A 27,110-nucleotide genomic window follows, 5' to 3' on the forward strand; every position below is an offset into this window, starting at 1 on the left:
CTAGCTGGTCTTAGATAAAACAGTTTTTGTAACCTTGTGAGAATTTTGCAACTCGCATCGAAATTAATTTAGATACAGTAATTTTGACAGTTTAGTAGGCCTACATCGACCTACATTTAGTACAGTTAAATACATATCGGCTTAGGATAGCCTACATGAAATCGTTTAAACTGCAATGCTGCGACAAGGAAGGAGGCAATACACTTCCCAACATGCTATTCGGCGGGTCTTTAAATATCCTTCGTACATTGGAAGCCATGTCACTTCACTGTCAAAATCTAAATCCTAGATTGTTTTTATTTTTCCCAAGACTGACCATTGTCTGATTGGCTAGCGCAGCTGTCACTCGTTCGGCCAGACCCCTGCTGCTAGTGGAGCGCAGAATAAACAGTATTGGCATGTGTTCCGCCCTGTTAGCCCACTGTGTTATGCTAAATATAGCTGGAGAAGTTGAGGCTGCACGGCAGCGGGTACAGGGCGAAAACCGTATCCGCATATAAACCTTGAACGTCTTTCTATAGTAGGCCTTGCGAAAGTAAAGTTATAAATATACCGAAAGGGTATTTTTAAAAGACAGGGAAGCGGAAAATCAGAATGCCTGCAAATCAAAGTAGATCGAGGACAAGGGATCGGAACAACGTCCTGAACAGACCCGAATTCATGTCTCTGAACCAGCCCATCAGGACCAATACCAGCGCTGCGCGGCGGCCCATGAAGCACCAGCAAAGCCAACACCAGCCAGCCGAGCAAGAACAGGATGGTCGAAGAGAATCCACGAAATTACCTGAGGAAGACTGCATGCAGCTAAACCCTTCCTTCAAGGGAATAGCGATTAACTCCCTTTTAGCTATTGACATCTGCATGTCCAAGCGTCTTGGGGTTTGCGCTCACACCACGTCTTCTTGGGGAAACATCCGCTCCATGGTCAACCTGCTCGCATTTACCGGGCACGGCATTCCCTGGATCTGTGGCACACTTGTGTGTCTCACAAGGAGCAACACGTTGGCAGGACAAGAGGTTTTGATCAATCTGATGTTGGGTAAATACTCCACACGGAACAACAGTGCATACACGTATTATAATTCGTTATTTTTGAAAATCTGATAGCAAGAGCTGGTGCCGAAATAGATTAGCCTATAACGAGTGACTGAACACCAGTGTGTTTCATGTGAAGAGATGTAAGCTACAGTTGTTTGTCGTCCTCTCACTAGGTCCGTCCCGTACCGTGTGTCTGGCGGCTCGGTAGTTGGCTTATTTTACTCTGCTGTCCCAATCTCATTCGTCTCGTCTATGATTAAAATATAGGTAATTCGCAGTGTATTTGCCAGCGATTGAATCTCAGTTTACCACCAAACCGATTTGATTTGTTGCAATTTGTCTCCGTTCCAGTCGTGTTCATCTGGCTGTTCTAGTGAGCGGTAGGATTTTAGACGCGCCATCCAACTCCGTTTCTTGTTGTAGTAGGCCTATTCATCCTTGGCGAAGTTACAGTCAAAATCAAATATATCAGGCAGAGTACAATGTGGTCCATAAATGTAAAAGTAGTGTTTCATTCTCAGGATTGCATTTCTGTTGTGTGTGAAACTTCATGGGTTTTCGAGTGCGTGAGCTCTTTTACAGGCGTTCGCCGATATCAAGAGATTGTATTTTAGGAGTTGCAGGTCAGAATCAAGATTTTTGTATACGCATTCTGCTGTTTAAATGACGTTGCTGTGACAGATTAAAAGAAGATTACCCATCAGACTAGTCGTGAAATGTTTATCCCCAAGGATGAAATTGTGACCTGGACAGTAACTTGGAAAGGGCATAGGCCTATATAATTGCAATCCTTATGGTAGATGGATATTTTGGAACATGCCTGGGATACCAGTTAAAGGAGTGACACTCTCTGTTTCCCAGGCTTTGTGTCAGGCAACTATGGTAGCCTATAGGATGTCCAGAAGGGTAGATTTCTGGCTCCCAACCTCTTCCATTATGAGAACAGAAAGTCACATAGACGTGTGAGAGGAAGATGCTCTGTCCCAAAGGTGGTTTTCACTCACCTCATTTTATGTCCTCATTTTGGGGAACCCCGTGCAAGCCCCAGATGTGACAACCCCCTTAATCCTGGCCCCATTTAATTACAAATCAGTATGTTCTCTTTGCTTGTTCCTTCCAAATGGGTGAGCCCTTCAGCCTCAATTTTCTTAGACACTTCTGGAGGACTGAGGAAGAACTATTTGGATGCACCAAAGATCTTGAGTGCCAACAGCCCATAGGTATTCTTGCCTTAGTTGCTATACTGTGTATCATTATATAGTGACATCACACCACACAGCCCTCACTTTTCCCCACATCCGCTCTCCTCTCCTCTCATTTTGTGGGAACACAGGTGTAGTCCAAGGATCAGTTTCTCGGTTCTGCCAATCAGAGTGAGATTAATGTCCCTGTGCAATTATTTCATATTACACAATATACCTTCTAAAATGTGAGATAAAGGAAGATCATGTTAAATTTAGGCATACTGCAGAGGCTGCATCATGATGTAGATGTGGTTTACAGGGCAGTGAGGCCTGAGGTTAGCAATGAGCTCTATCTCACCCCCACCTGAGTTACCCCTGAGTATATAGAACCACTGGACCAGCGCTGATCTGGCATTCAGAACCACAGCTCCAGTGGTAGTAGTGACCAGCGGTGCAAAATGCTGTGAATTCTGAGGTCCAGCCCCAGCCTGAGAGGTTATGTTCCAGACCTACATCTTCCACCTTAGTATTACCTTTAGACACATACTTTGAAAGTATGTAGTACCAGTGGCTGTGCTACAGACATGGGCTATGGGTTCCAGCAGGTGTAGAGTACTTAAGAGGTGCAATTTAGCACATGAGCTTTCACTACAGAATGTGATGTCACCCCTCTTGAAACAGTATTACGCCAGGATACCCTTGGCTGGGGATCTTGGTCTTTATCTCATAGAGCTAATTGTATCTTGTGTATCTCTTGTTGTTGTCCCGTGGGACTTTTAAGGGAGAGAATATAGCAGTTTTCATAGATGTGAATTAGCCTGTGAGTGTCCACTGCGGACTGTGACATCACCTGCTTGAGAAGCACTAAGAGTATGATTAGTTCCCTTTGCTGGGGACCTCAGTCTTTAGCTCAGCTAGCTAATTGTATCTGTTGTGTGGTGCTGCTGGCTGGAGCCATGATTTAAAACACATTTCAGATCCCTGTTACAGTGCTTCCCTTATTAAAATATTCTAAACTCTTCAGCACAGGAGATAAGTCAGTTATGAAACGGGTTCTCATCAAGTACCCTGCCTCACATTTCACTTTTTTAATTTACTAATTTAGTTTAAAATTTGCCCTTTTCATACTCAGGCTTTTTTAAACTCAGCTACTGTATGATGTAGGCGGTTGTCAGGGAAGAACTTGCATATAATTTGATTGAACAGGTTCAGTTCGAATCTATTAAGTCAGGTGTAATGGAGTAACTGTGATATAATTTATCTCGATTCATTTAGCCTATGTTGTAGCCACTCTTTTCCAAGGTTGCTATGGCACAGATACATTAAATGCGTCTGGCTGCTAATTGGTTATAATCTGGGCCTCATTGGTATAGAAAGACCAAAAGCAAATACAGCCTCTCTCTTTGTATCTCCAGTACATTGCACTGACAAAGTAAAAGGGAGATGCATTTTGTCCACAAACAATGGCCTAAAATCTTTATTTTAGAATTAGAAACCTTCCTCTGACATTCTATAAGCCCTGTGACCTGTTGGGTTTTTTGTTTATTTTTTCTTGGGGGTGTGGAGGGGCGGTTGGGATGCTGTGAGGTTTGCGGGTCAGTGGATGGGGGAATATAATAGAGGATCGGAGCTATTCTATCTCTGACTGGTAGACACATGGGACTATCTTTCTTTCTATCTGCGTGGTGCATGCTGGGAGCATGGGTGAGAGCATGGTGTGGAGCGAATGTGTGTGGGGCGAAATTTGGATTCTATTGAGTTTCTACTTTCCTCATTTGTTTTCCTTCTATCTGTCCTTCCTGTGATTGGCTAAGAGTTCTTTTTCCTTTCTTTCTTATATCGGTTTACTACTGCATAATTGTATTAGTTGTGTAGTTGACTTGTAGCCTAATTCTGTCTATCTGACTGTTTGTAGCAAGTTTTGGTTTGATTGTTTGTGTAGGGTTTTTGTAGGGGTGGCGTCTGACACTGCAAAGTTCATTATATCAGTTTCAACAGGAACATGCAGAATGCAGAAGCTGGTAGGTCTTGATTTATTAAATTAAAAGAAATGCTTTAGGCTGAGAAAGCCTGTCACTGCTTTGGGAAAAGGAGCCATGTCTAAGAAAGGGAAGACTGTTGAAAACCAGAGAACAAAGAAAGCAAATAAATATCAATAATACATATTAATAATGATCATGCATCACAGGGTGTATTCTCTCCTACTATTTCCAACTGATTTCCCCCCTTTTTCCTATCTTAAGCCGATATGTGCAAGGTCTAAAGGTGGGCTCTTTAAACATCAATGGTGGAATGGATAGCCAGTAGAGGGCTGTAGTTTCTAGTTTTAGTGTGTGAGCAAAAAATATTAGATGTAGTTTATTGCAAGAAACCCATTTATTTAGTCATTTTAATAATGAGGTTGTTTGGGGCGTATGGTGGAAGGGTAACTAAGCTATGGGACTAATTTATTATTTATTATTGTATTGTAATAAGAGGGGAATGGAACTGCACTGTCGAATTTAACTTAGACAGGACAAGTGAAGTACCACACCTTCAGTCATCTACTTACTTTATCTGGGGTAATACCTCAGCTGGAGGCAATTGCTGCTTGGGAGGTTAAACATCCAGCTCTAAGTCAATATACTTGGGTAAAGGTGTTGAATAATAGGGTGAGTGCAGCAAAGTTACACAGGTTTTATCTTTCACAGGCTTTTAGTGCAAGATTATCAAATAGTTTTATATAGGCTAGGCTATCTTGTTGGTTTTATAGATCATTTGACTACCATTGAGTTATGTCTCTCCCCTTCAATGAAACCACAATCCTACGGGGGCTTTAATACCAAAGTCCTGCAGGACAATGATTTTAGTAGAAACATTTGTGTGTTTTTTGGATCTTTGGAGAGCTAAAAAGTGGGAGTTTGTCTCTTTGAGCCAATGGTGGGAGGTGACAAAGGCACAGATTTGTGTCTATTGTCAGCAAAAATATATTACTAACACTGAAAGCAGTTTGGTTAGTCATAGCAACCTTGATGATAGAGAACTGCTGTGAGATGAAATGCATGATCTGGACTGTTTTTTCCAATAGCAAGTAAAGGGGGCTATGCTCAGAGCTCAATTTTCTTAAATTTAAATATATGGATGCACCACATTAATTTTGCTTTAATTTGGCGAAATCAATGGCTTGGAGCAACCAGATGAAGATGTCTTCACCTTCCAAATAGGAGGCTGACCACAGACATGAGGAGACATGTAGTGGGTTTCTATACTGTACTCTGTAGAGGGGAGAAATATAATAAAGAGTGCTGCAGAACTTCTTCAGAGACTGCCTTAGTTGGCATGTGGAGAACGACATGCCTTAGGCCAGAAACATACAGTGCCCTGCAAACTCAAATGATAAAGCCAGGTCAACACACTGCAAACACACATCCTGGTTGTACATACTCGATGTGCCTTATGTTCATGTGGAGGTAATAAAACTGAGTCCTCAAGGGGGCGATCAAGGACAGTTGTGAAAGATACAGTCAGCGTCCAGCTTCCAAGTATTTTTTGGTGTTCATCATTTTGGCTCTGTACGCCACCACAATGGATTTGAAATGAAACAATCAAGATGTGATCTAAGTGTAGACTTTCAACTGTAATTTAAGGGTTTTGTCAAAAATATTGTTTTTTTGTAAACAATGTAGGAATTACAACCATTTTTATACATAGCCCCCCAATTTTAGGGGCTCAAAAGTAATTGGACAAGCTAACATAATCATAAATTAAATTGTCGTTTTTAATACTTGGTTGCAAATCCTTTGCAGTCAATGACTGCTTGGAGTCTTGAACCCATACTCATCACCAGACGCTGGGTTTCTTCCCTGGTGATGCTCTGCCAGGCCTCTACTGCAGCTGTCTTCAGTTTTTGCTTGTTCTTGGAGGCATTTTGCCTTCATTTTTGCCTTCAGAAAGTGAAATGCATGCTCAATTGGATTCAGTTCAGGTGATTGACTTGGCCATTGCAGAACATTCCACTTCTTTGCCTTAAAAAAGTCTTGGGTTGCTTTCGCAGTATGCTTCAGGTCATTGTCCATCTGCACTGTGAAGCACTGCCCAATGAGTTTTGAAGCATTTGGCTGAATCTGAGCAGATAATATAGCCATATACACTACATAATCCATCCTGCTGCTTTAGTCAGCAGTCACATCATCAATAAATACAAGGGAACTAGTTCCAGTGGCAGCCATATATTCCCACGCCATAACACTACCTCCACGATGCTTCACAGATGGGGTGGTATACTTTGGATAATGAGCAGTTCCTTCCCTTCTCCATACTCTTCTCTTTCCATCATTCTGGTACAAGTTGACCTTTGTCTCATCTGTCCATAGGATGTTGTTCCAGAACTGTACAGGCTTTTTTAGATGTTTTTTGGCAAACTCTAATGTGGTCTTCCTGTTTTTGAGGTTTACCAATGGTTTACATCTTGTGGTAAACCCTCTGTATTTACTCTGGTGAAGTCTTCTCTTGATTGTTGACTTTGACATAGATTCGCCTACCTCCTGGAGGGTGTTCTTGATCTGGCAAACTGTTGTGAAGGGGGTTTTCTTCACCAGGGAAAGTATTCTTCTGTCATCCACCACAGTTGCTTTCCGTGGTCTTCCTGGCCTTTTGGTGTTCTTGAGCTCACCAGTGCGTGCGTTCTTTTTTTTAAGAATGTACCAAATAGTTGATTTGGCCACACCTAATGTTTTTGCTATTTCTCTGATGGGTTTTTTGTTTTTTTTCAGCCTAATGATGGCTTGCTTCACCGACAGTGACAGCTCATTGGACTTCATATTGAGAGTTAACAGCAACAGATTCCAAATGCAAATGCCACACTTGAAATCAATTCTAGACCTTTTATCTGCTTACTTGTAAATGAAATAATGAGGGAATAACACACACCTGGCCATGGAACAGCTGAGCAGCCAATTGTCCAATTACCTTTGGTCCCTTAAAAAGGGGGGGGGGGCACATATAAAAAGTGCTGTAATTCCTACACCGTTCACCCGATTTGGATGTAAATACCTTCAAATTAAAGCTGAAGGTCTGCAGCTCATATTTATTATTTAATTTCAACTCCAATATGCTGTGGTAGACAGCTAAAATAACAATAACTTTGTCAATATCCAAATATGTATGGACCTGACTGTAAGTGGAAAAAAGCAGAAATCAAAGAAGACAGCTTCATCTTGTTATCTGCTATAATGCCACTTGATGCGATACTTGAAACTACAGCTCGCGCTTGCGTTGCATTAAGAATTTCAGGTGACACATTTTAGAAACGCAACGATGCATGAAATTGGCTTTATGTAGCGTGCTATGTCTGCATTCGCATACTTATGTAGCAGGGTTTCCGCCAGCGGCCCGCCGGGCCTAAGTTGACCCCCCGCCGGGCCTAAGCATCGGGGAATTTATTATTTTTTTAAATGTATTTTTAATATGTTTTTTAAACTACAGTTACAGTGGGGCGACTCGGTTGGAAAGCTCCCCAGTGACATCTGTTGGTTAAAACGTGAATGCACATAGGAAAACAGCAGGTCGGAGATCAGTGTTCTTTACCCTCATTGTGCATAGAGTGACGTTCAGCACTTGACGCTTCCAACTATCACAAGCTAACGTTACCTAGCAAGCCACCATTTCTTATTTAGTAGGCTAACCTCGTTACAAACTGTGTTATCACTTCATCTCGTCAGTAAGTACATTGTTTTTATATTAACTTAAGCAGCGTGTAGGTAGGCTAACATTAAACTAATAGCATAAATGTAACGTTTGATGGTACATTACATGGTAACATTACATGACTCATTAATCGCCATTGAAATAACGACTTCACTTGTTTATTAATAATGTTAGCTTGATGACATTGATGTGCACGACAACATGGTCATTTAGCTAACTTAGCTAGCTAGCCAAACAGTCAGTAACACTGATACATAGATATTTTGTTGTTGATGAAATGTGCCCAGCATTCCAAGGCTGTACATTGTTGTAAGATTCAGTATCCAATCAGTAGGCAGTGTTGTGCATATCCCGCCAGCTCGTTTCCAGCCCAAACCACTACAAAGAGAGCAAACTTTTTTTGTCCATTTCCTTCTGACATCTACGACGGCAATCGCAACCACAACATTTATTTTGCCTTTTTGTATAGCTATTTCCATAGATAAAATCGCATTTATTATTATTATTTATTGGTAAAAACATTTACTTCATATCCAAGGAGATAGCCAACTATTTGCTCATTACATGACGTGTGTAGCCATTTAGTAATACGATAGCATTTCAGGCTAGAAAATAACCAGTTAATCCAGAAAAATTGCTGAGTTACATTACAGGCATTTAGCAGACGCTCTTATCCAGAGCGACTTACACAACTTTTACATAGCATTTTTACATTGTATCCATTTATACAGCTGGATATATACTGAAGCAATTTCGGTTAAGTACCTTGCTCAAGGGTACAACGGCAGTGTCCCACCCGGGAATCAAACCTGCGACCTTTCGGTTACAAGTCCAGTCCCTTACCCACTGTGCTATACTCCGTCCTAGTTGTCTTAGAATCTTTATCGCAACAGAATGTAACAAGGCTGGCAGCCCGAATCAAATTTTTTGCGACAGCTGCCGTCCAAAACAAACACCTGAGAGAGGCTGCCTGTGTGCGTGCCTCCCAAGCGGCCAAAACCAGACTTTGTTTTTGAAGCTCATTTCCTGGTCTTGTTGTTCCTGGTTGCTCACTAGCGCCACTACGGTTGGCTCCAGTATAGGTGTTTTCATATCCGGTTTCCATGTAAGTCTACGGTACAAATGCAGTCAAAATACAAAGTCAGTAATTTTTTCTCATGAGAACAAATAGTCACAATATGTGTATTTTATTTGTCTTATGACTGTCCATGGGTCAATTTCATGATTTATTGTGTCATTTGGGCACTGTTATAATATTTGTTGTGGACCAATGAGGTACAGTTTGCGTCACTTTCTGATTACTGCGGAGGACTAAGCTACAGTAAGGGCTACTAATTATTAACTAATTATTTGGTTAAGTGGGCTAAAGGAAATAGTAAAAATGACTCGGCTACCGCAAAACTTCAGAGCAGGATTATTTTATGGTCGTCTAGTGCAGCTGTAAATAGCACACGCTATAATGAAACTACTACAAAATGGGATGCCTGCATTTTCTGACTTCGCCCAGGTGGACCGTGGTCGGAGCAGCAATGTCAAGGCCAAGAGACGCCACCTCCCACCCCAGTGACCACAGATTGTAGCCCCTACTGTAGCTCAGTCCTCTGCAGTAATCCGGAAGTGACGCAAGCTGTACCTCATTGGTCCAGAACAAATATTGGCACTGTGCCCAAATGACGCACTAAATCATGAAATCGACCCATGGACAGTCATAAGACGAATAAAATACACCTATTATGACTATTTGTTCTTGTGAGAAAAAATTATTGACTTTGTATTTTGATCGCATTTGTACCGTAGACTTACATGGAAACCGGATATGAAAACACCTATACTGGAGCCATCCGTAGTGGCGCTAGTGAGCAACCAGGAACTACAACACCAGGAAATTAGCTTCAAAAACGAAGTCTGGTTTTGGCCGCTTGCTTTGTCCATATTTTTTACAGTCTCTGGTGCCTCCCCCAACGCGTTACGTCATTGTTTTGCAATGCGCAGTTGTCGTAAAAACGTGCTGGCTTCGATAAGCGGAATCGATAAGCTCGGAGGCATACGATTTCAATGAATAGGACAACTTGGAACCGGTTCTTGATTCCCATGCCTATTTAAATGTGCCCAGCATTCCAAGGCTTGTTGTAAGATTCAGTACCCAATCAGGGCTTTTTTCAAGTTTTTTTTAGAGTGCAAAAACTTTGATATTATTTAATTTAATTTAATTTAATTTATTTTGTTGTTGTTGAAAACACAGCATTCCAAGACTGTACATTGTTGTCAGATTCTTTGTAAGACTCTGCTATGCTGTAAATAGTTGTTGATTTTTTTAAATGTGTGTTGAATAAAGCCGCGTTTCCACCAAAATTACCCGGAACTTTCAGTCCCAGGAACTACTTTACCAGGAACTAAAAGGTTCCTTCAGCCAATGGTTGTCTGCGTTTCCACCGGGGTCTAAAGTACCGCGAAGATTAGGCAAATTAGCCCACTGACGTTGTCGTCGGTCCATCTGTCATATGATTTCTTCTGTAACGCCATACTACCACCGAAGTAGCCTACATTATTTTCTAATAACCGGGACAGCCCGAGGGGGTTTATTCCACTTATATACAATGGGTTACCAACAATGACTATATATGGTTACTTTTGTATTTATTGATTTTCATATATCCTCTCAAACACATTAATTAACAGCAGAAAACATGCACACGTTGTAATAAACAATTTGCTGTTTTATTACTTTCTCGTCGTCAATTCCATATAGGCTAATCGCAAAATGACAAGAATAGAACGAAAACTCGGACTTGCGTGAAAATGTAAATTAGTAGTGGTACAGCCACCGTTTGCTTTCCTTCGAAGTTACTGCTAGCCGAGCAGCGAAGTGTGCCCTCCAGATGCGAACCATGCACCATAAATGAGTCCATAGTCTTCCTGGTCTTTTCGTGGAATTGAAAAAATGGCAGTAAAATTGAGTAAAATTACGGCAGTCTGAAAAAGCTAAAGGGAAGATTACTAGAATTAACCTGTTATGTTACCCGGATAAAAAGTGCGGAAGGTGATTTCCAGTTTGCTTGTACTGTATCACCAATGTTAATTATGCAGAACTACCGCATACCTCACATAACTGTATCAAACGTTTTGAGTCAATTACAACGGGCTAACAAAGAAAATCCGGAAGAAAATATTCAGCAACCGAATTAATCCGTTTGAATGTTTTGGTAGCCTACGTAATATGCTGTCCCAGCACGAATGCTTAGCATTTTATAAAACGAATACTAAAGCAAGAAAAGAACAGAAGAGCACACGTTATAATTCCAAGACGTTGACAGGCTATAACCAAAAGTAGGCTACTGCGCCGCATAACATACAAGTTTGATTTGAAGTTATTATGAAAATAAATTGGTTTGCCGCTGCATATTTTCAAACATGGCGGGTAATGGCGGAAAATAAATACAACACAAATGCTACGAGTACTCGACCAATCAGAAATGTTCAGCGCTGCAAGCTCCACCCAAAAGGTTCCTGTACTTTCGGAAAGTACTACCCCCCGAGCAGGAACGTTTTGGGGGGTAAAACAAAGCCCCCAGAACTAAATTTAGACCCTAGTTCCTGCGGTGGAAACGCACTGAGTTCCTCAAAAGGTTCCTAGTTCCGGGGTATAGTTCCTGCGGTGGAAACGCGGCTTAAATGACTTATTTATAACAACATTCACATTACGTAGTCATATTTTGAAATCTCCAGTCAGCTTTTAGCACTGATTTAATGTAGGGCAGTATGGAATCTGTGTTATAGCTTTTTTAAATTCTCAATTCCACGATTCCGTCTGTGATTCTGTTATCACAGAAACTATAGGGCCCTACCTTAATCCTGCCATCGGTCTGTCGCTGGCCCGTGCCGGACCCCTGTCAAAAGATACTTGCCACTGGGCCTAACAACTTTTCTGGGGGAAACCCTGTGTAGGGTATGTTTCAGGCCTTAGAGACTGAGATCAGGAGTAGCTAACAACAGTAGGACAGCTGGGTTCAGGCTAAGCACCTGGAATAGATGGACTGCCTGCAGAATTTTAAAAACATTTTTGGCAATACTTAGGAGCTGACTTTCAGGAAGTGTTGCTTGACTGTATTTAAAGGGGTTCATTGCTAGCTTCATGTCATCATACAGCCCTTACTCTGCTTCAAAAGGAAAGGGACTTGGCATACATACAATGCAGTCTATAGATGATTTGACAGTGACACAATTTTTTTCTTGGCTCTGTGCTCCATCACATTAGATGTAAAATGTAACAATGAACATGAAGTTAAAGTGCTGACTGTGAGCTTTAATGTAAGGGTATTTACATCCATATCCAGTGATACATGTTGGAATTACATACGAAAGGCAGGTCATTCCAACATTTAGGTACCTTGATGGCAAAAGCCCAGTCTCCGCTACCAGCCTAGACTTTAGAACTGAGAGCAGAGCTTTGTCTAATGATCTAAGCATACGCCCCTGTACTACAGTTCAGAATTGTAGATAGGGGCTAGGCCGTTAACTGTCTTGATTTTAAAATTTTAAAATCAATTCTAAAATAATTTTGGAAGCCAGTGCAAGCAGGCTAAAACAGGAGTGATATGATCTCTTTGCTTATTGCCAGAGTCTAGCAGCTGTATTTTGGATCAAGTGCAGACAAGCTAGTGATTTACTGCTTAAAATTGCTGGATTCTTTTTAGCCTTAGTAGTAGCTGTAGTCCTGTGTTTACAATCAAAAGATCTCCTCCTCCATCTTCAACCCCATCCACTCACTCTTGAGTACCCCACCTAATATGGCTAGCTGGATAGCTAGAGGTAAGTACTGTGAAATGACCGTGAACAGTAGTACAATGGCTGATTTTGTATAGCTTAATTAATTCCATTATGTCAAACGTAATAGTGGTTTTATTATTGCAACTTTTATTTAGAAAATTTCAGACCCTTGAGAGTCCTTGTTGTTTTTCACACTACAGGCAATGTTACTTACAGGTCCAACAGAAAACAAACCAACTTTGCATTGCTTTTCATCTACTTGGTGAATGTCAGCTGACGCCATCAAGGAAAAGAAATTCCAAGGTTAGCTGTAGAATGAGTTAGACATTCTTGAATGAGTCCTGTCATAATATGATTTTGTTTTGCTGTATCTGAGCTTCTTGACTAGCTAGCCAGCAACAAACATTCCGGTAAAATATGATCCCAAACCACAGGCTATACCCACCCATCCCCACACAGAAAAGCGCCACACCCAGAAAAGTGTTGAGCACATTTTATAGTAACACATACAGGAAAGGTTTAAATTGGAATCAAAAATTATTCCTAGGTTTCTGGCAAAGGGCCTGATATTACTTGATATTATAGGAGCCTTAACTAGTATATCAATTTTGTTAAAGCTCTAGGGTTATGAGAGCTCCCAGAGATTAAATGAAAGAAATAACTTTCTCTAGCAATTAAATTCAGCCATCAGTTATTTCATGTGCACATAAAAGACATTACGTTTAGTCTTCTTCCATTGTCTTTTGTCTTTACAACATTCTATTTTAATAATTCAGGTGTGCTCATTTAGCCATGGCGAACCTTTAGGTGAGAGCTTTCTTTTATTTTTGAAAAGGAGATATTTTATTTTGGGTAGAAAGGCAAAATGTGTTATAACTCTCCGGTATACCACCAATGGCCTAATCAGAACACTGTTGATTGAAGACAAGTTCAAATTGACTAGCTGTGGTAGAGTTGATTGAAGACGTTAGAATGAAATTAGATGTGGTATGTGTGGAAGAGAAACAGGAAAAGTCAAAAACAATTTCAAAATGATCAGAGACTGTTATATTCATAATCTCTGGGTTGTTTATAGTAAAACCAAAGGTCAATAAATGGTCAAGAGTGTGTCCATATTTATGGATAGGACCTATTGCATGCGGGATCAAGTTAAATTAAACAAATTAATTAATTAATTTGTTATCTAGAGATTTACCTGGAAAGATATATGAATATTAAAATTGCAAAAAAATAATAAGCCTTTAATATATTTTTCTGTGATCAAGAATAATTATGAGATTAAATTCTTAATGACTTTTGGGGGACGTTAGATTAGCACACAGAAAACAGGTAGCGTCCTATTAAAAGAAAATAAAAGATTCAAGAGACACAATGACCAAAACACACATTTTGCATTTATGGCTGCTAGCATGGATGATGGTCACTCCACTTCCACGACCCATGTCTGTGCTTATGAAATTAGAAAGGGGTGGCCTCATTTAGTGAAAGAGAGTCTTTTTTATACAGCCAGATCTTTCTCAGAATAAGAAGATCAAGTTCAGTAGAAGTAATCAAGTCATTGATTTCATGTGACTTGTCTAACAATCTCACGTTTTGAAGACCCTGCTTCAGGACTGAAGAGGCATTTTCTAACTTTTGGTTGTGTGGAGATGGTGGAGGGCTGAGTAGTATACAGGTGGATGAGATGCAGTATTGTTCCACTGAGAGAAGGAAGACTATGCCTGATCGTAGTAAGGTCTGGAATATAGAGTAGAAGACAGTAGAGGGTGGTTGGTGGCCTTAATCGGAGGTAGCATGCTGATATTAATGTGAATACTGACACATTGCCACTATTTGGATTTTACCATATTGTGGGTATTGTGACAGTTTTCTGTAATACTTTTGTGGTTGCATGTGTACTTAAAACACAGGGCCAGAGTAAAAAATTAAGCCTGGGAATCAGTGTTTTGTTTGCCATTGTATTGGCCTATTTGAGCGTGTCAGGTGAGCAAGAAATATTCAGGTTCCTGCTAATCCTAGCTAGCAAGCTAACATAATCAAATGTTAGCTAGTTGACTAGCGCTATCAATAAATACAATGTGGGAAGTCACCTATAACATTAAACTAAAACAGATAATGAGTGTTGACAGTTATCTTACACATACACCAATCAAGCAAGGTATTGAAAACATGCAGTTATTCAGTTCAACATTCAGGCTGTATAGGCCCATGCATTCATTGAAAAATATAATACAAGGTCACAAATCCTTTGGCAATTCCACAAGGATTTGTGAAAAAATGAGCAAACTTGTAGTCCTGTGTTATAACAATATAATTTAACCTCTTAGTGCAAAGCCCCTAGTGGTCGGCACGCCGACTCAAACATTCGGTGCTACTGCAACCAAAGTATGAGTTAAAAACAGAAACGCATTGTTTCAGTTTAATTAGTAGACGATACATGACAACTATGCTGAAAACGGAGTTTCGCAGCGCCACCATTATCGCTCTGGTCGTTCATTTAGCACGCACCCCCTCCCTGCAGTCTCATCTACAAAACACCCCCCACCCTTGACATAATGGACAATATTGTCTATCTTGGCATTCATAAAAATATCATAAAAAATCATATTCCGTCATAGCAACAAGATAACCCCGACAATAGCCCTAAGATATGCCTATACAGCAGTGAAAACGCTGCTCACTGAATAACGAAATAAACGAGAAAAAGTTATTTAGCCTTGGTGCTGGATTTACAAAATTGCACAATAAAAAATATTATTGAGTATATCGAGTCATGTCTTTTATATAATCGTATGGTATCCAAATGATTCCAAATTTTAAAAACTGTGTCATGATAGCATATCGTAATCACGATAACATTGCAAAATATTGTGATATTAATTTTAGGCCATATCCCCACCACTACTGATAGATCAGTCGCTCTCGTTCTCTCTCCCTCTGTCCTGTTTAGCCCTTGTGCTGGATGTAATGACCGTGGCTGGTGTACAGAAGCTGGTGAAACGCAAAGGACCATGGGAGATGAACCCCAGCTTCCTGGATTACCTGGCCATGGACGTTTATTCTTTCCCAGCAGCCCACGCCAGCCGCGCTGCCATGGTGTCCAAGTTTCTGCTGGCACACCTGGTGCTGGCTGTGCCTCTGCGTATCTTGCTGGTGATGTGGGCCTTCCTAGTGGGCATGTCTCGCATTCTCCTGGGCCGACACCACCTGAGCGACGTCGGCTGTGGCTTCGCCCTGGGTTTCCTCCACTACAGCCTGGTGGAAATGGTCTGGCTTCCCTCCAGCACATGCCAGACTCTCATCTCCATCGGAACACTCAGTTGGAGTAACTTCTATTAGAACTGCTCACCCTGTCCTTACTGCCCTTCCTGGTCTTTCTCTTCTCACCACTCTCACTTCCGCTATGCTCTACTTCCTGTTCCTAATCCACTTCCCACACCTGCTTCATTTCCTTTTCCTGTTACTTGTCATTCCTATGCCCTTCATCCAGTGTGAACGCTAAATCCTATACCTGTTGTACTTCCTTTTCCTGTTCCATTTACTGTTCTTGCTTTCTGACTGTCTTTGTCTTCATACCTTTTTATTCAGTTCAATTTTAAACAAAAGAGTACACATCTGCACTTTAAAAAAACATTTTGGTCTGTCTGTGCTGGATGAAACACTTTTCCTGAATGTTGGCACAAATTTTAACCAGGAAGGACAATGCTGCTAGGCTGACAGATGGCTCACTCTGGCTACTTTTATAGAAATTTAACATGCAAGTTTTGTCATTGTTCTTATTATAAGATATGTTGTGCATGTGGCAATAATAGGAATTTTCTGTTGAACAGTGTCATTTGACTCTGAATTAAGAGCTAAAATAGCTTTTTTTGAGTCCTCGTTTTTATAATCAGTGGAATTTTTAAAAATTGAAAAATAATTATACAGCAGATCAGGGATTTTACTATTTCAGCATAGTTATTTATTCAAAAATCATTTCAAACATTTTTAACATGGCATTTTAATGTCTGAAAGCAATCGATTTTCATTTTCTTTTTATTTAACATTCTGTTCTTTGTTCATTTTTGTCATGTCTCTTTTTACTGTATAGAATTTGTGTATTTCTAGCAGAAAGAGATGAAATTTTGAAACTGAATCTGAAATGTTGAACTGTGGTTTGTTCTGAATGCAGAAGTCACAGCTGAATTTCTGAATGGATGGAATTTTCTCTGAAAAGAAGACATGAATGTCATCACTCAACAAATGTGTACAACAAAAGTTTTTTGATCAATTTTGTATTGGGCTGTGTTTTTGTGCTTTCAAGTAATAGCTTGTTAAAGTAATTTTGTCTTTTGAATGAAAGCCTTTTATGCAGACATTTCAGGTGTTTTTTTGTTTTTAAAAAAAAGCAATTTATTAATCTCAGAAGTGGTTTCCATGTTTAGAGTCTGCACGGCTGTTTAACTTGAAGACAACAACCAATCAGTCTTTTTGAGTGACTGGAGTCTCAGGTAAAACATGTTTAAAACATAGTATAGTTTTAATATATCTTTATCCTTATACGTTTTGCTGGAAGACAGTTAAGGGATCGACCCCTGATTAGTTCAACTGAACAGGTTTTCTTTTGGGCCCAGAAAACCTGAAGGAGTTCAAATGAGGCCTTATCCTTCTTCTAGTTTGAGTCTGGTGCCTTTGATCTGTGCCCCTGCAGTGCCCCTTCTGGCTATTACCTGCATTGCATTACTACTGTTGTCTTCAAAAACACCATCTGAAGTGTAAAACCAATCCAGAAAATTGTCTGCTTCTCCCCAGAATATCAAGGATATCACCACATTCTATGGCAATGAGGAACATAAATATCTTTATTAGAATTTTCGTTAGAAGGCTATTTGCCGAACCATGACTGTATAGTGACTCAACCAGTATCGTTTGCGTGATCTTTCTCATCAAAATAAGAGTGGAAATGTATATTTGCACGTGTGTGTACAGGTCAATTGGTAAGCTTATTATTTGTAAAAATTTGAAACATTTGGGACAATTATGTCAGCTCTGTCTCCACTAATTGCTAGACTACCTTACTAGCAGCTTATGATTCTTTGTCATTATGTCCATTAAGGAATCTCACCATAGCAAGTGAAATAGAGTATGTAGAATCCCAATCAACATCTAAGACATCTCCAGATCTACGAGGTTGTGTGTACAATATAAATTACCAAGATGTTCTGCACCAGACTGATTACTTCAAAGTTAACATTTCATCATTGTGTAATGTCTTTCATGAAACATTTGTGTTTAGTGTAAACCAAATCATCCAAATGATGACAGATGTCTTAGTGTGTATTTGACAAAGACAATTAAAAGACACTTGTCTCTTTCACAGTGGTGTGCCCTGTGGTCTGAGTAGAATCCAAGTCAAACAAGTATTAACTGGGAGTCCTTCCCAGATAGGAAGAGATTCAGTTAGCAAATTAAAGGATAAGTCCCTGGCTGCATGCTCAATAGCAACTCCTCTGGTCAGTTTAGCACCTATGGCCTGCCTGCACCAGCTGCTTAATATGTGCAGTCCTCCAGTGTATTAACTGCAGCAGCTTAGCTGGAGGATCACAATGAACAAGAGGCAGCCAGATAACTTTATGTATGTGAAGCCGTCTGGGCAGGTCCTCACACTCTTGGATTGACAGAAGACTACAGCGATGGAATGGGCCTACAATTATAGCGGAGCATTCGTTTATTCAAATAAAATTGGATGTAGTAAAAAAGAAAAAATACATGCATGCTGCATGTCTGAATACATTTATGTCTCATTTTTTTACTTTTTTTTCCACAATTTGGAATTATCAATTGTGCTTCTCAAGTCTACACCACCTGTCAAAGGAGCACTGCAGGACACGCATATGTATTCCTTAAATGTATTCACTTGAGAGTCAGTGACTATTTTAGCTAACAGGCCAAAGGGAGCTGCAGGAGAGCTAGGATCAATTTGAGGAGCTTTATATGTCACTAATGATAGCTGGTTGCCTGTGGGCACATTGCTTGTTGTTGGGAAAAGGTAATTCAGCAGTAATATGAGGAACCCTCGCAGACTTAAACTAAGCACTTTCCTGAAAAGACACTGCAAAGGCCTTCCTCTATGGAAGTTCATGTTATAGTCTGTTGTTGACACCCAAAGCTCAAACCTGCAATCCAACCCTGGTTTGTGCTGGTGGTGAACTGCTTTTTTTTTAACAGAGCCACTTAAAGACCCAACGTCTGCCTTTAAATCTTTATTTGTCTATTAAAATATAATTTATTTCACTCCAGAACATTGGGGGACACAAAGGCTGGAATGTATCCTTGAGTGAGGCAGGGCAGCATGAGCATCTGTTAATTGAGTCAAAGATAAAATCCTCATTCTTTCTTCCTTGTAATCTCAAATTTGCTTAATGAAAATTGTGCAATTAAAGTAATTTTGAAACTGGCACCAAAAGATAGAGTTGTCCATGTGTGTGTGTGCTTGCGTGTGTGTGCATGTGTGAATGAGACAGAAGAAAGAACAAAGAAAGGATTAATCTAAGTACCCGAGTCATGTAGAATGAGGTGATTTAGGAGGATGAGAGATGAGGGTAGACTAAAGGATGGAGGGTGGAAGATGGATTGAGAGTGATTGACGAGACTGTGCCAGGTCTATGCTCTCACAGGGGCCTTCATTCTGCTCTCCTTTCTCTTTGTCTCAATTTGTCTCCTGCACCATCCATCCTGTATTTTGTTCCTTGATCATTGTTTGAAAATGGTCCCTGCCTAGATATCCTGGTTTAAGCAGGATAGTCATGGAACTTGCTCACCCTGAGCTGTTTTAATAAAATAGACTGTTATTTGACTGTTATATAAGCTTCATGTTTTAAGTCCAGATTTTAAAATATGCATGATTTTGTTTCTAAAATAATAATGCAAGTGCTTGGAACTTTAATCTATGGACAATATGAAATATTTCAATAAAAGTCTTTTCAAACCAGATTCTTTTAAAATGGTTTTTCTTTAACAGTTGTGGAATGGTTTAGTAGTTCTCCAGTCTGAGTTACTGTATGACAGAGCGGAAGCTCACTTTTACTAGCTTAACATGAGAACAGACACATTTGAATAGAAAGCTTTTTTTCAACATTTAGGAGCAATACAGCAATAAAGCAGACAGCAGTGAATCAGATAAAAAAGTGTTGTCTGCTGGGGATCATGTCTCTAGTATACACTTTGGTTCAGGGATGGATTATGGGATTTTGTGATTAGTGTGTGTGCGTGTGTTCATATCTATGCAGGTCTGTTGCCACATATAGTACCTATTTAAATGCGGTGTGTTGAGCATCCATGGGGGTAATACCTGTATTTAATGTTTCAGTATTGGGAAAGACATGCATGTTCACCCTTCTTGTGTACATTTAGCAGTAAAACTGAAACTTGGTAGAAGAGTATAAGAGAATCTACAACCTTGGTCTTCCTCCAATCCTCATTTTGTCTATGCAAAGGTCAAACCTGGGGCAAATGTTGACTTCAAATTTAAAGACTTCAAATCTTAAATGAGCTTCCAGCTCCAGATGGAATAGTAAAAGTTCAAAGGTCATGGTGAAGTTAAGCAGATATATTTTCAGGAGCAGCCTTGGCTCTCAGTGTGTGGGGGCAGGGCCAGATAACCCAGCAGAAGTGTGGTCAGATTACTGCTCTGCTTCCCCACTCGCTGCTGTGCTTGCTTGAATTATTCCTTCATCAGCTCTGCCTCTCTACTCCAGCACACATTCTTCCCTCAATAGTTCCTCCTGTCTCACTCATCCAGAAGGGCTGTCAGTGTGCACTGTGCAACCTGTGTCCCTGTCTACACTGTGTGCAATAACGTCTGTCCCAATGAAGTGCTCACACTACTCACTGAGTAATTATCTATCCCGTTTGCTGTCAGTGTGCGCTGCATAGCATATGTCCCTTTCTACACTATGTGTAATAACCTCTGTCCCTATGAATCACCCTCATTATGTACTGAGTAAAAGGTTTGCCCAATTAAAGTGCTTTCAAGTGCACAACGTGTAATCTCCCTCTATCCTTTTATAGTGCTGTAAGTATGCACCGTGTAATACTGTTCAACCTGCATTGCTGATAGGATGGCCTTGTATTTCCTGTTTTTCAAAGGATTGCAACCAACAAACATTTTTCAAGACTTTTTAAAGATTTGGTCCCGACAATGTCAGTTAATGTGCTTTTGTGAGATTTTCTGTGTCATGTCAAAACTGGATATTTTACTTTATGGTCATGAGTATTGTCATAAAAACCATTTTGATGCTTTTTCAAAAAGACTGGCTTCCTCACCTCTGCCTTATGAACAAAATTAATCTACATTTTATGTAAATCATCGATCATCACAAAGCAACAAACGTCAACATTTCTCACGTTTTAGAGAATGACTTCCGATTAATTTGACTTTAGATAAATTAATAAAAAATGCAATTATTATGGCCAGTGATGCTCTCATTCTCTGTGTATATGTAATGTGTAAAGAGTGTGTTTCCTATACTTTTTGTGTAATATGTACACATAGTGTGTACAGATCATGTATTGGGCATGTACATGACATTACATTTATTTAGCAAACGCTTTTATCCAAAGCGACGTACAAAAGTGCATATCATGGTCATTGGACAACTACAAAATGTATGTAATATGTAATGTAGTATGTAGCTCCAGTAACAGGTATGTATTGTGTATGATGAATGAGATTCCTGTATTGAGTTTATGCTCAAAAGGTTTGAAGTTGGCTAACTGCTTCTTTACCACTCAACAAGCTCCACAAGCTTCTACAGGTGTCATCCAGCTGACTGAAACCTGGTTGGTGCTATAATTTCCCATGGGACTCCTGGTCTACACTGGTACAGCACAGTCAGGGTTTGACAGGCTTTTCTTAAAGTGCTGCAGGTTTCTGTCAAGGTGCTACAGATCTCTCTCAGGGTGTTGCAGGTCTCTCTCTGGGTGCTGCAAGTCTCTCTCTGGGTGCTGCAGGTCCCTCTCAGGGTGTTGTAGGTATCTCTATGGGTTCTGCAGGTCTATCTCAGGTGTTTCAGGTCTCTCTCTGCGTGCTGCAGGTCTCTCTCAGGGTGTTGCAGGTCTATCTCAGGGTGCTTCAGGTCTCTCTTTGGGTCCTGCAGGTCTCTCTCAGGGTGCTGTAGGTCTCTCTCTGAGTGCTGCAGGTCTCTCTCAGGGTGTTGTAGGTATCTCTATGGGTTCTGCAGGTCTATCTCAGGTGTTGCAGGTTTCTCTCAGGGTGCTGCAGGTCTCTCTCAGGATGCTGCAGGTCTTTCTTAGGGTACTGCAAGTCTCCCTCAGGATGTTACAGGTCTCTCTCAGGGTGCTGCAGGTCTCTCTCAGGGTGTTGCAGATATCTCTTCGGGTTCTGCAGATCTCCCTTAGGTGTTGCAGGTCTCTCTCAGAATGCTGTAGATCTCTCTTAGGGTGTTGCAGGTCTCTCTCAGGTGTTGCAGGTATCTCTCAGGGTGTGGCAGATGGTTGGGTGCTTCTGGCCCGATAGGTCACCATTAGCAGAGACTGTAGGCAGGACGTTGGCACAGCGTCTAAGTTGGGAGGGCTCTGAGCAGGCTAAACACACACCCTGATCCCTGCAGCTGCCTCTGTCCATCCCCGTCCTCCTCCATCATGATCAGGTAACCCTTCATTGGAGTTCAGCTCTGACACAGCACTTTATAAATGCACCCACAAGAGTCACTCACACCAAACAGCATGATGCAGAAGCATGAGCACGAGCGAAAGAGAGCAGCAGATACTAAATTCAGATCACCATACTTTGGTGACTGACTTTCACCACACTGTAAGAATGGGCAATGTTGCAAAAAATCTCATTTAAAATTGTTATTTCTATCTTTCGTGGCTTCTTAAGTGCTGTGTGAAAATACACTCAGGGCCAGTTTCACTGTCACAGATTACAGTTAGTTAATTCTGTGGCTGAACCACCAACAATTCTTTACCAGGGTGCAAGGACAACGGGCAATTTTATACTAAGACTTTGGTTTCCAGAACCATGAACAATAACATAACATAACCCTTCTGCTCCTTTGGCTGGATAGCATGCGGACAAAAGTACTTTTGGCACTCGCATGCAGATGTGCTACTAGATGCGCACTGTAGTACAACTGTCGATTTGAAAAGCAAAATGTTGGCATAATAAGGCTAAAACTGTGACAGGATGAGCGGAGCGCATCGCTAAGGGACAGTTTACGAGTGCCTCAGACCACCCTGAGGCGCTGGGAAACAGCTCGAGACCTAAAGGAAGACCTTAAGGTATACTGTACGACGCACATAGCGCTAAGGAGACTCTGGGAAATGCAGCCCTGTACTGTTTTGTCATGCTTGTGTCTTTGTTGGATGACTTGGTGTTTTGCTTGGATCTTTGAGTATATAAGGGGAAATGTTCAATGGTTCGGAGAGACTCGTCAACACCAGTCTTCCACACATATTCATATAGCCATTCAATCCACAAACACTTTTGCACCGCTGTACACTGTCATTATTAACATACTGTACAATAAATTGCATTCACTTTAACCTGGCATTCCTCTTTGACTCTTACCACTGTACACCTAGCAGTTTAAAGGTCCTAACATACACATAAAAACTCTGATGTAGGATATCTGCACACTGTAGTCACTAGCCTGTACACTCAAGTCATAGCAGGACATTTATGCAGGATTGCGGGCTACATAAGCCAGTGGCACATACGTGTCTACCAAGATAGATAGTGATCCGTATAGAGCCATACTACTGGCGGACAGTAGACTCCTCCGTCTATGCATAACTGTTAGCATAGAGGAAAGGTTAAAACATTTTGGATTCAGATAATTGAGATAACATTAAATAAAGCCTGTTCCAGTAGTACCAGGTAAGATTACATGCATTCCGTCCCCACTCAGATATTTCCACTGGTTGGTTTGATGGATGGGTTTCTCACAGTTAATGACCTGACCTCAACATGATAAGTTCTGGCTTCTTACAGTTGGTAACCCCAATGCTGTTTGGTGTATCTGAGGGGTTTCTTACACCCTCACAAATCTTTGTGTGGAGTATTTCCTCTTTTTATTGATCCTGTAAAACAGTTCCTGTCATAAATTACATTTCTGAAACTGAAAAGATTCTTCTGATGGAACTTATAATTTGACTAATTTGAGGGCAAGGTGATTAATGTAAACAGAGAGCATAATGGTTATGCAACTGAGTTTGCAAATCCAACATTGTAAGTTTTAACCCCAGGTGGGGTATTGCAGTTGTAATCTTGAATGAAGTACTTGAATAGATTGAATACAACACATGTAAGCTGTGTGTGTCTGCTGAATGCCTAATTACAGAATCTACCAAGGTGTTTGGTTTCGAACAGCTCAGATAAAGGTCATATATATCCCTCTGCTGGACAATTCCCTACTTGCACTGCAGTTTGCACTTGTAACAGGGTTCATACACCTTTTCACCAATGATTTTCAATGACTTTTCCATGACTTCTCCACAACCTTTAACTGAATTTCCATGACCAAAACAAATGACTTTATCTCAGCGGGACGATTTAAAATTATTTATTGTAACACAGAGTAAAATTAGGTCTGCATCTGAAACATATGGTGCCTCTCTAAAACAAATAAACACCAGACAGACACACTTAGATACATTCTTTCATATTTTAATTCGAATAGTTTAACATTTTTGTCAAACATTTTTGTCTCAAACAGGGCTCGAAATTGCATATGCTCGCATATGCTCCCGAAATTTAATCTGTGCGACTTTGAAATATAATTGGGAGCATTTGTGCGAGTGCAAATAATTGTTCTGGTTCAACCTTTTTTCTTTTCTTTTTTCAGTCAAAGGTTTCTTCCTTTGTACATTCGCTAGTTAAGCCGCGTTTCCACCGCAGGAACTATACCCCGGAACTAGGAACCTTTTGAGGAACTCAGTGCGTTTCCACCGCAGGAACTAGGGTCTAAATTTAGTTCTGGGGGCTTTGTTTTACCCCCCAAAACGTTCCTGCTCGGGGGGTAGTACTTTCCGAAAGTACAGGAACCTTTTGGGTGGAGCTTGCAGCGCTGAACATTTCTGATTGGTCGAGTACTCGTAGCATTTGTGTTGTATTTATTTTCCGCCATTACCCGCCATGTTTGAAAATATGCAGCGGCAAACCAATTTATTTTCATAATAACTTCAAATCAAACTTGTATGTTATGCGGCGCAGTAGCCTACTTTTGGTTATAGCCTGTCAACGTCTTGGAATTATAACGTGTGCTCTTCTGTTCTTTTCTTGCTTTAGTATTCGTTTTATAAAATGCTAAGCATTCGTGCTGGGACAGCATATTACGTAGGCTACCAAAACATTCAAACGGATTAATTCGGTTGCTGAATATTTTCTTCCGGATTTTCTTTGTTAGCCCGTTGTAATTGACTCAAAACGTTTGATACAGTTATGTGAGGTATGGTAGTTCTGCAGAATTAACATTGGTGATACAGTACAAGCAAACTGGAAATCACCTTCCGCACTTTTTATCCGGGTAAAATAACAGGTTAATTCTAGTAATCTTCCCTTTAGCTTTTTCAGACTGCCGTAATTTTACTCAATTTTACTGCCATTTTTCAATTCCACGAAAAGACCAGGAAGACTATGGACTCATTTATGGTGCATGGTTCGCATCTGGAGGGCACACTTCGCTGCTCGGCTAGCAGTAACTTCGAAGGAAAGCAAACGGTGGCTGTACCACTACTACTTTACATTTTCACGCAAGTCCGAGTTTTCGTTCTATTCTTGTCATTTTGCGATTAGCCTATATGGAATTGACGACGAGAAAGTAATAAAACAGCAAATTGTTTACAACGTGTGCATGTTTTCTGCTGTTAATGAATGTGTTTGAGAGGATATATGAAAATCAATAAATACAAAAGTAACCATATATAGTCATTGTTGGTAACCCGTTGTATATAAGTGGAATAAACCCCTCCGGGCTGTCCCGGTTATTAGAAAATAATGTAGGCTACTTCGGTGGTAGTATGGGGATACAGAAGAAATCATATGACAGATGGACCGACGACAACGTCAGTGGGCTAATTTGCCTAATCTTCGCGGTACTTTAGACCCCGGTGGAAATGCAGACAACCATTGGCTGAAGGAACCTTTTAGTTCCTGGTAAAGTAGTTCCTGGGACTGAAAGTTCCGGGTAATTTTGGTGGAAACGCGGCTTTAGTACACTCAATATGTGCCTTGTGAGCTGACGGTGACCCTTCTAACCAATCGTGAGCTTGACATTCTTACCTTTAATGCTGATTTTAAATTGGTTAATATTAGCCTTCAATCACTCCCTTTTGTAGCACTCCACTGTCACGCGACACAGAGAGCTAACGCTTTTACTTATGTTACCTGAAGACAAAAGTTTATGTTCAATTTATTAGCGTTATCGAAAGCTGAAAAGTTGAAGCGAACGATTACGGCATTTTTTTTTTGTGAAACATTAACGTAGTGTTTTGTGTAGCGCCCCGGTTGAAACAGCTAATTTCTCCGATGCAGTTTACTGGCAGTTGATTCAATTAGCGGTATTAATGTGACGAGAAGCGCTTTGTCGTTTGAATGCATAACACGCAATTCCTTGAAGAGTCGACATTTTAGGCGTGACAGTTTAACTGTTACGTGTAAACCGTACTGTTATATTGTCGTGTTTTATCAATAACAAATCTATTGCATATATTGTTAGTGCTTCTTACATTTTGGTGGGTGGTCCTAACTTTTTGAAATTGGGAGCACCAGTGCTACTAAGTAAAAAAGTTAATTTCGAGCCAGAGTGTAAAAAATACGGACAAAGCTACTGTGACGTCACCCATTGCCTCTCCGTGGGTCTGTAAAACACGTTTTGAAGCTCAATGGCGGGCGCGGCCATGTTCTCGATTTGGAGCCAAAACCATAGAGTTAAGCGGTCTTGTGATTTTACAATGTGATTGACAGTCCGGTGCGGAAAAGCCCATAAACCTGAACGAACGATTGCAGAACGAACTTAAGGCTAGCTGACTGTCTGCCGTTATGTTTTAAAATATATGATCAAATGTTTACCGAGTTTAATTTCCATCCGTGACTGTACTGTGTCATGTAATCACGTTATATGTATGACATTAATAATACAATTATGTTCAGTTATCTTCAATTTATGTTTCTCGGCAAAACGAATATGCTTAGCTAGCATATCAGCTTGCCAGTGAGCTAGGTAAGCTATCCGTGGTTAGCTCACGCATTAGCAATATGAACTACAGGGGAAGAACATCGACTGCACTGATGGTCAATCAATCAGAGATGTGTAGACTACTAGTGATTTGACTAGGCTAATTTTCATATAACTGTCTGGTAGACCTGCTGTTAACCAAGCAAGTTATCGTCGTAGGTTTTCGCCAGTCAGTTAATGAGCCATTACTGCTACT

General features: G+C 40.5%; 1 protein-coding gene across 1 annotated transcript; it reads left to right on the forward strand.

Annotated features, from left to right (window-relative positions):
• Window positions 1-14: 14 nt before the first annotated feature.
• Window positions 15-19,646, forward strand: plpp7a (phospholipid phosphatase 7a (inactive)). Its single transcript, XM_064297615.1, has 2 exons — window positions 15-1,039; window positions 15,625-19,646. Exons 1-2 carry the CDS (start codon window positions 595-597, stop codon window positions 16,011-16,013), a joined length of 834 nt encoding a protein of 277 aa, XP_064153685.1. The 5' UTR covers window positions 15-594; the 3' UTR covers window positions 16,014-19,646.
• The last annotated feature ends 7,464 nt before the right edge of the window (window positions 19,647-27,110 follow it).

The sequence above is a fragment of the Anguilla rostrata genome, chromosome 10 (genome assembly GCF_018555375.3).
Source record: "Anguilla rostrata isolate EN2019 chromosome 10, ASM1855537v3, whole genome shotgun sequence".
In the NCBI taxonomy this organism is placed as follows: domain Eukaryota; kingdom Metazoa; phylum Chordata; class Actinopteri; order Anguilliformes; family Anguillidae; genus Anguilla; species Anguilla rostrata.

Excerpts from the sequence above, each read along its gene's own strand:
- plpp7a (XM_064297615.1), top strand. The coding sequence starts at position 595 with ATGCCTGCAAATCAAAGTAGATCGAGGACAAGGGATCGGAACAACGTC. Across the intron at positions 1,040-15,624 it reads TTTGATCAATCTGATGTTGG|CCCTTGTGCTGGATGTAATG; the intron begins GTAAATACTCCA and ends TGTCCTGTTTAG.